The 9,048-nt window shown below is 53.5% G+C and overlaps 1 protein-coding gene across 1 annotated transcript; it reads right to left on the bottom strand.

The window, feature by feature from the left end:
- Positions 1-744: 744 nt before the first annotated feature.
- Positions 745-8,115, bottom strand: CFAP107 (cilia and flagella associated protein 107). The gene is made up of 4 exons (XM_070403135.1): positions 7,864-8,115; positions 6,000-6,113; positions 2,695-2,872; positions 745-1,131 (listed from the first exon to the last, which is right to left on the bottom strand). The coding sequence occupies exons 1-4, from the start codon at positions 7,975-7,977 to the stop codon at positions 950-952; spliced, it is 588 nt and encodes a 195-aa protein (XP_070259236.1). The 5' UTR covers positions 7,978-8,115; the 3' UTR covers positions 745-949.
- Between the last annotated feature and the right edge of the window lie 933 nt (positions 8,116-9,048).

Here is a 9,048-nt window from a genome sequence, read left to right as displayed (position 1 = left end):
TTCCCCAGGGCCAACAGAATGTAGGGAGGAGGGAAGAGGCTATAAGAGCAGAGAACTGTGGACACGGCCAGCATCATGGTGGAAACCCCCGAGGTGCCCACCTCAGCTACACAGGGGGAGGGGCAGGGGGAGGCAACTAGAGAAAGCCTCAGCCAAATTTTTCTTAGTGGCCCAATGGGAGATAGTAAGACCTAGGCAACGTATGAGGCACAGCCTAGGGGGATAAAGAGGCTGCGATCGCTACTCCAGGTGTGCGTGTGCAACCGGACAGACACCCACTCTTGAGAACGCATTAAAAGTCTTGCCTTCGTCATACTTCTGTCTCTGAGTCTGTTATTTGAACTCGGACAGGTGAGCATTTCTCACAATTTGTCAGGGGCTCCACCCTCACTGCCAGTTGGGAGGTGGAAGGGGTGCTGGGCGCCTTTCCTTCCCCTGAGCCCTGGGGGTCAGTGCACCTTTGCTCAGGCAGCTATGGGCACCATGGACCCTTCCCTGCTGCCCACCTCATAACGACGTTTCACTATTCCGTGGGCTTTTCCAGATGCAGCCCATAGTCAGATTCCTTTCTCCCATTGGATCAGACTCACAGAAGGTATGTGTCAAGCTGTGGGAACTTGGAGGAACCACATGACCTCCCTGGGCCTCAGTTTCCCCGCTGTGAACTGAGGGAGCAGAACTTTAGGGGCCTTCTCTTAACGTTCTCTCTTCTGCACATACCTGACACCCCGCCATGTCAAAGAGCTTTAATTGTGGGCTGGACAAGAAAGGAACCTGTGGGTGTGGAGGACATGGGGAACCCCACACCACAGACCAGGACTCTGAGGACCCCTCGATGGGCTGCATATAAAACTTGGGGTGTATCTGCAGCTGCCTGCTCTCTGGCAGGTCCAATCGCACAGTAGGTCTCCAGTTGGTTCTGCCTGCGCTGTGGGTGGGGTGACAGTTCTCAGAAGCGTGGGACAGGCTGCAGGCGCTGGGGAGGGACGGGGATGGCATGCTCCCGCTGGGACAGAGCGCACAGCTGTGGTCTTGGGTAGGACAAAGTGCAGGTGCTCTTGTGCAGGCCAGCCTCGGGGGTGAGCCATCTCTGCTTCAGCTGCTCATAGAGTCCGTAGTTTGTAGGGGGAGCTGCAGGAGAAACAGGGTTTGGGTGGGCGGAGCTCAGAGCACACGGCCTGCCCCACAGGCCGGCGGGGGGTGGGGGGGGGTGGGGGGGGGCGGAGGCTTCCCAGGCTGTGGGATCAGAGATTGGGGGTTGGGGGAGGGGGAGCAGCAGGCTTGCAGGGGAATGTTGGCTCTGCCAGTACCCCCTCCCCAGGAGTCACAGGTGGGGGCCCGCTCCCTGTGTACCCAGGAGGGACCCGAACTGCTGGAGGCCTCACAGAGTCTGCCCTGTGCCCGGGCTGAGGGTGGCCCTGCCTGCTCTTCAGTAACTACCCCACCCCAGGGGGGAAGGGAACAGCGTGGCCTTGTGAGATGAAGAAACCCCTGCCAACGTGACAGAGCAGCCCCAGCCAGTCTGGCTCAGTGGATAGAGTCCTCAGGTTCGATTCTGATCAAGGGCACTCCTCCCCGGCCTGGGCCCTGGTCGGGGCGTGTGCAGGAGGCAACCAATCAATGTGTTTCTCTCACATCGATATTTCTCTGTCTCCCTCTCTCTTCCACTCTCTCTCTCTCAAAAAAAAAAAATCAATGGAGAAATATCCTCAGGGTTCCTTTGCATCGAAGGATAGGACTGCAAAGGGGTGGATGCCAAGGGTCAGGGTAGCTTGAAGGGTAAATCAGAGCAAGGCAGTCTCCTACACAAATCCCTCCAGAGCCTTGGGACTGTGGGGAGGACAAAATCCGCACCTACTGTGGCCTGTGGGTCCCTTTGGGGTCGTTCTCTACTCCTGTCTTGCATCTTTTTCACCAGCTACTCTCACCCTGGAATGCTCTTCCCCTTAATCCCCACATGGCTCCCTCCTTCTCAACTCAGTTATCTCCTCAGGAAAGCCCATTCCTCACCATCCCACCCAGAGGAAGTCCACGGAGACCCGCCTCACTCTCTATCTTTACCCATTTTCTTTTCTTCAGAGCACCTATCCCGGCCCAAAATTATCTCATTTACTAGCTCATTTACTATCCTTTTCTCTAAAGGTGTCTTAGCTGTCTCCTGACTGGAATGTCAAGTCCCCGAGGGCAGGAGTCCCTCCCTCTTTGTCATTGCTGTGTCTCCAGATGCCACCACATTCTGGCACCCGGACTTGGTACTATTAATGAAGTGTGCCCGGCCAACGTGGCTCAGTGGTTGAGCATTGACCTATGAACCAGGAGGTCATGGTTCGATTCCCGGTCAGGGCACATGCCCGGGTTGTGGCTCAATCCCCAGTGGGGGCATGCAGAAGGCAGTCGATCGATGATTCTCTCTCATCGATGTTTCTCTCTCTCTCTCTCCCTTCCTCTCTGAAATCAATAAAAATATCTTAAAAAGTAAAAAAAAGAAAAAGAAGAAGGGGAGAAGTAGGTGGCAGGCCTGGGGGCAAATAGGACTCTCTCCCCGCCCCCGCCCCCCATCATCTCCTTCTAATGCTCTCCTAGAGTCAGGGTCCCCCATGAGGTCCTTCTGCGTGAGCCGGGCACGCTCAGTCCTGGGCAGGTGCGGACCCCTTACAGCCCAACATAGGGGGAGATCCCGAATTATACAAATACCGAGAAGGGGGAAGTCGTTTTTCTCTGGAAGCCACAGCAGTTTATGGCTATTCCAGGTGCGGTGCGAGGGCAGGCCAGGGTTATAATTGTGCCGGTTGTAATGGTCGTCGTACGAGCTGATCAGGTAGCGGTGCGAGGGCTCCTGGTGGTGGGTGATCAGGTGTTTGTACGGGAGCCCCTGGAAGGACAGGCACGACGGGCATGTGACTGAGGGAGCAAGGCCTCACCTGGCCGTGGACGGAGGCAGAGTCGCCGGCCTTGGAGGTCCGTGGAGCTGCCGGCCAGGGGGCCTCCACAGGCGCCGGCAAGCGTGGGCTCTCGGGGCCACCGAACAGGAAACACACTTGTCTGTCCTGACCCGATACAGCTCACCTTCGAGCACCCGTCTCAGCTCGGCTGCCGTGGGTTCCCGTCAGAGTGGTCCCCAGGCTCTGCCAAGTCCGTGAGCTCTGGGGACACGTTCGTGTGAAAGTCAGGACACCCCCCGACTGGGAAGAGCCAGCGCCACCTCGCTGCCTGCCCCTGGGATCTGAAGTCAGATCCTGTTTGTCTCATCCACCGAGTGCCTGTTTCCAAAGAAGATGCGGACCGCGGGCCTGACGCATGCACCTTGTATTTCATCGGTTACTATGGGGAGAGTCAGAGACGCCCCAGACCTGCTTTCTCCTGCCCAGGGTTTATGGCGACCTCAGCTGGACACCTGGGGAGGGGTTTCTCTGCTGGGGAGTGATTGACGGGGAGGAGAAAGCCGTGTTCTCCTTGCCCTGGGACGTTTGCCTGAATCAGTGCTTTTCTTAAGGAAATCCTCTTGGCCTGGACGGGGGTGCTGGGGGGCTGGGCTGATTTACGGGGGAGGATAATGTTGATTACCATGCCCGTCCTCTTGTCTGGAGCAGACAGGGAGGCCTGTGTCTGCCCTGGTCTGGAAATGCTGGCTGCACCCGATATTTCAAGTGGTGGTTCCATAAATAAGTCAGATCACAATGCCAGAGGGAGGCAGGGGATGGGCACAGGCGGGAGCAGGGGTTCCCAAGCTCTCCCTCGCCAGGCGCCCAGAGTGTTCCCAACACCAGGGAAGGCGAGTTAAAGAGGTTCCCATTGGCCGAGGGGAGGAAAGGAGAGAGCCCCCCACTGCGTCCTTCCCCTCTCCTCCCACCCACCCCCCCCCCCCCCCCCCCCAGGATTTTCGTGCTGTTCCTCTTGGTTTGGGGCTCGGCCCTGCTGTCTTGATTATGTTCCCAGGACTTTTGTCTTCATCAGGTAGGGTAGGTAAGGTGACAGAAGGTGACAGAGAGACAACTGCCTTTGAAAGAAGAGCTTACAGGCCCCAAAAGGAGGGGGCACCATGCCATACAGGGCCTACCCAGCAAAGCAGCAAGGTCGGTCAGAGGCAGGAGAAGAGGGAGTATGGACAGAGAGTGAGCCAGGCAGGGTAGGCAAGTTTCAGAAGTTTAGGATTGCATAGGTTTTTTGTTTGTTTAGGATTGCAGAGTTTGAATCATTTCAGACGGCTCTGGGCTCCGGGAGTGCCTCTGGTTGGGGGCACCTGTCCGTGGAGTGATTTAAGGTGGGGGATACTGTCTTGGAGAGCGAGTTTAGATAAAGGAGGGGGGTGGGCTCTGGAGTGTTGGTTTGCATCTGAAAGGCATAATGAGAGCCAGCTGTTCACTGTCTCTAGGCATTAGCCAGCCCTGGGAGGGCAGCTCTCTGGGATTAGCAAGGCCCTATGGTAGCAAAGCATCCTCAAATAGAAAAAAATGAAAAATGGGATTCATACCCCTGTCTGGGAGGGAAGCACAAGAAGGGGGTCCTCGCTGGTAACCTCATAACCTCATCTGCCCATCAGCAACTTGTAGCGCCATGAGCATTTGCCTAAGAGGGGAGAAGAGGTGGGAAGGGAAATGGAAAGGGTCCTGGGGGAGGAGGTGGTGCCGAACGAAGCAGAAAGAAGAGCTGATGTGTGGAAGCAGCCACGCAAACAAGGCCATTTCAGAGTCTGTAGGAACGCGCATCCGATCACCTGGGCTCTATTTAGTGTGTGTGTTGGGGGAGGGGGACTTGTCTTAATTTTAACGACTGTGTGTCTGTGTGGTTAGCCCTTCGTCAGGGTTTGTAATGGGTCCAAGGTCTTTAAGAAAGGGCACGGCGTGGGCCTCGTGTACACTGGTGGCTGGGGACTGGGAGCCCCCGGTCGTGGGTTCTGATTTTTGCCTCCTTGTATTGAGATGCAGTGTGTGTCCTCGGTGCACACTAACGGTAAAGGGGGCAGCCCGGAGCAGCAGCGTGGTCTGAGGGTGTCAGCACGGTCCAGGGGTGCCAGCCCGGTCCAGAGGTGCCACCCTGGTCTAGGGGTGCCAGCCTGGTTCAGGGGTACCAGCCCAGTTCAGGGCTTGCCAACCCGATCCAGAGTGCCAGCCCGGTCCAGGGGTTGTCAGCACAGAGCGGAGACTGTGGTGCCGTTCATGCGGACACGGATCCCCAAAGGCAGAAGACAACTCCAGCCAGTGATGAAGGGCACTCTCAGGACACTCCTGCTTCACTCTCAGAGCAGCCCCCTACGAGGTCCCTTGCCAACAGACAAGACACTCGCCACCCCTGGCACCTTTTATGGGAAAAGGAGGGTGCTGAGCTCAACAATCTCTTCCAGCTTCAAAATGCACCCCATCTGACAGCTGTCCACCCCTCGTTCTGTGCCTTCTGCCCTGCCCCGCATTCAGGCAGGTGTAGGGTCAGGGAGGGGTGATGGGAAGGGGGTGACCTGAGGGCACAGTTCTCTGCTCCCCACTCCGCAAGCCTGGAACACGACATACCACAGACACCCAGTGACTGAGGGGGTGGGTGCTGAATGGTCATTGACTTTTTTGGTCATTGACTTTTTACACAAAAGAACAGGAATCTGGAGCTGAGGTGACACAAAACACTGTCATCTACACATCACCTCCACTTGGTTTTGGAGTGCCTTATGTGATTCCTCCCTAGAGTCACCTCACTATAGTCACCTGAACTCAATATTAACCATGCCTGCCTGTTTGCTCCATCCTTTGCCCGTGTCCTGTTGGAGAAGCGGGGAGGAATGGGGAAATGGTACAGGGAAGTGCTGGGATCCAAGTGGGGATGCTACCAGTTCCAGGTCAGGCGGATCTCTGCTCCTCAGAACATAAAGGTGAGTGCCGTCGGCAGCTGCGGGGCTGGGGAGGGTCCTGATGAGCCTACTCCTGTGTTCCCAAGAGGGAACCGGGCTGGCGGGGTCTTCTGAGCCTCGGGGAGGGGCCCAGCCTGAACATGGAGCCCCCACCCCCTCTTACCTCGATTCTCCTCTTCCCATACCACCTGGAGATCTGGTCCGGTCTGTGGCCAGGGAAAGGGATGTACCCTTTCTTGTAGGAGCTCTGGGGGGTCTTGTCAGTGTCTCTGATGAACTGGAAAAGATCAAATATTCAAGATAACTTCTGCTGCGACCCCTCACCTCCTGGGCCAAGGGACGCTGGGCAGAGAAAGGGTACATTAGGACTCCAGGGCATCCTGCATAACCCAGGCTTTTGTCCCCATCCTTCCAGGATTGGGAAAGGAGTGTGCACCCCACCGCTCAGGACCCCCAGGGGAAGCTGGTATTGGTGTCACCCAACACTTCTCATGATCGGCATCTGTTCCCTCTCTCATCTCCTCTCTCCCTGATGCTCTCTCTGCTTGCCTCCTCCCTTTCTTCTTCTTCTTTGTTCTCAGTCTTTCCAACTCACTCTTTTCTCCCTTGCTATATTATGTTCTTTAAAAAAAAATTTTATTGATTTCAAAGAGGAAGGAAGAGGGAGAGAGGGACAGAAGCATCAACGATGAGAGGGACTTATCGATGGGCTGCCTCCTGCACGCCCCACACTGGGGACCGAGCCCACAACCTGGGCATGTGCCCTGATCTGGAATTGAACCGTGACCTCCTGGTTCATGGGTCGATGCTCAACCACTGAGCCACGCTGGCCGGGCTATTATTTTTTCTAGTTTATATTTTAAAAAATTCATTGTGGTAAAATATACATAATGAAATTTACCATTTTAACCATTTTTAAGTGTACACTTCAGTGGCATTAAGTACATTCACATTATTGTGCAACTACCGTCACCACCATCCATTTCCAGAACTTTTTCATCATCTCAAACTGAAACTCTGTCCCCATCCAACAACTCCCTCCCCTGCTGCCCCTAGTCCCTGGCACCCACCATTCTTCTACTTTCCATCTCTATGGATTTGATTACTCAAGGTACCTCATGTAAGTGCAGTCATACAGTATTTGACCTCTGTGACTGGCTTCTTTGACTTAGCATAGCGGCTCACAGTCCTGATTGCCAAAAATGAAGATACTCAACTTTAAATCGGCCAATTCAGGCCAAGTACCATCTATTGTAATGGCCTTTAAAGTACATGGAAACACCATGAGCCCATTTGTTCTGTTTTGAAAGTAAAAATTAAAATGCAGCCTTAGCCGGTTTGGCTCCGTGGATAGAGCGTGAGCTTAAGGACCAAACGGTTCTGGGTTCAATTCCGATCGTGGGCACATGCCCGGGTTGCGGGCTCTGTCCCCAGTTGGGGGAGTGTAGCAGGCAGCCGATCAATGATTCTTTCTCATCGTTGGTGTTTCTATCTCTCTCTCCCTCTCTCTTCCTCTCTGAAATCAATAAAAATATATTTAGTGCCTATGGTTTCTTCTAGGTCTTAAAAAGAACTGAAATGCACAGGCAGGGCAAGGTTGTGGAACAGGTGCCAGAGAACAGCAGCTCATCCCAGACATCACGGCAGGGACGTCCCGCCTGCCTCGGAAGGTACCACGTTCTGGTAAGGGCCAGGCCAGGGAGAGCAGACATTCTTCAAATCAAGGTGTAGAGGAATTGGAACGGGAAACATCAGATGCCTAGAAACACTCCACTGAGAAGACTTCTGTGAAGCACAACTATGTTGACACATCTGCTATGGTCCTTTCAAGATGGGGCGGGGCGGGGGGGCCTTGATGATGGCTTGACTGTGACTCCCCGATGTAGCACACACAGACACGCTCAGGCCCTATTCTTAAGAGGCAACCATCTATGGCCCTTAATTTGAATATAGTAATGACTGCACTCCTACCTCTCCCTGCCAGACCTCCCTTCTGAGCCCTCTGTCCGCCCTCTCTCTTTCCTTACCTTCCGCCTCTCTTCCACCCAGTTTCCGGTGAGCACTCTGGTTGAATACTTGCTCTCGACCTTCCAGCTTGGAGTATATAATGACTGTGGACTTACTGCATTCGAAAACTGCATGGTAAGGGTTCACCCCAGGTTTCTTTGACTTGACACCGTCTTAGGTTTTGGGAGCGGGGATATTATGAAGTTGCTGAGTTTGGGGTGCCTTTTTTTTTTCTTCTCTGACACCCTTCTGAGTGAGTTGTAGATGACAGCCTGCCAACCTCACAGAATAAAAGGGCATTGAGAGTCTACTTTCAGCTTCCAGGAAGAGGTCACTTGATCTTGGATTCCGTATTGTTGACTGTCACCATGGTGATAGACTGAGTATAAATACTCTCCTGGCCCAGCCAGTGTGGCTCAGGGCTTGAGCATCGACCCATAAACCACAAGGTCGCTGGTTCGATTCCAGGTCAGGGCATAAGCCCAGGTGGTGGGCTTGATCCCCAGTAGGGGACGTGCAAGAGGCAGCCAATCCTTGATTATCTCTCATTATTGATGTTTCTATCTCTCTTTCCCTCTCTCTTCCTCTCTGATATCAGTAAAAATCTATTTTTTTTAAATAAAAAGGACAAATAAGATCTTAGTATGGATGGTAGACACACAATACAATATACAGATGATATAGCATAGAATTGTACACTTGAGATATATATAATCTTATTAACAAACTAGAGGTCTGGTGCACAAATTCGTGCACGGATGGGGTCCCCTGGCCTGGCTGGCAATCGGGGTCGATTGGGGCCGGCTGGGTGGGGGGCGGAAGATGGGGAGGACCGCGGGAGGTTGGCTGTGGGAGTGCACTGACCACCAAGGGGCAGCTCCTGCATTGAGCATCTGCCCTCTGGTGGTCAATGTGCATCATAGTGATTGGTCAACCAGTCGTTCAGTAAACTGGTTGTAGCGGTCACTTAGGCTTTCATATATATAGATGTCACCCCAGTAAATTTAATTTTTTTAAAAATGGAAAAATGTCAATGACTATTCCATTATATCATCATTGGAAATACAATACTACATAAATATTAATATTTATCTATAATCCCTTAAATTAAATTGGTACGTCCCTTGAGTAATAAATAATTATTAAGAAAGCAGTTTTGCCCTAACCGGTTTGGCTCAGTGGATAGAGCGTCAGCCTGTGGACTC

Source organism: Myotis yumanensis, unplaced genomic scaffold (assembly GCF_028538775.1).
Source record: "Myotis yumanensis isolate MYYU_CA2020_CCGP unplaced genomic scaffold, mMyoYum1.0.hap1 SCAF_2, whole genome shotgun sequence".
NCBI lineage: Eukaryota > Metazoa > Chordata > Mammalia > Chiroptera > Vespertilionidae > Myotis > Myotis yumanensis.
Note: the sequence above shows the minus strand (reverse complement) of the source record. Positions and strands in the feature narration are given on the sequence as shown.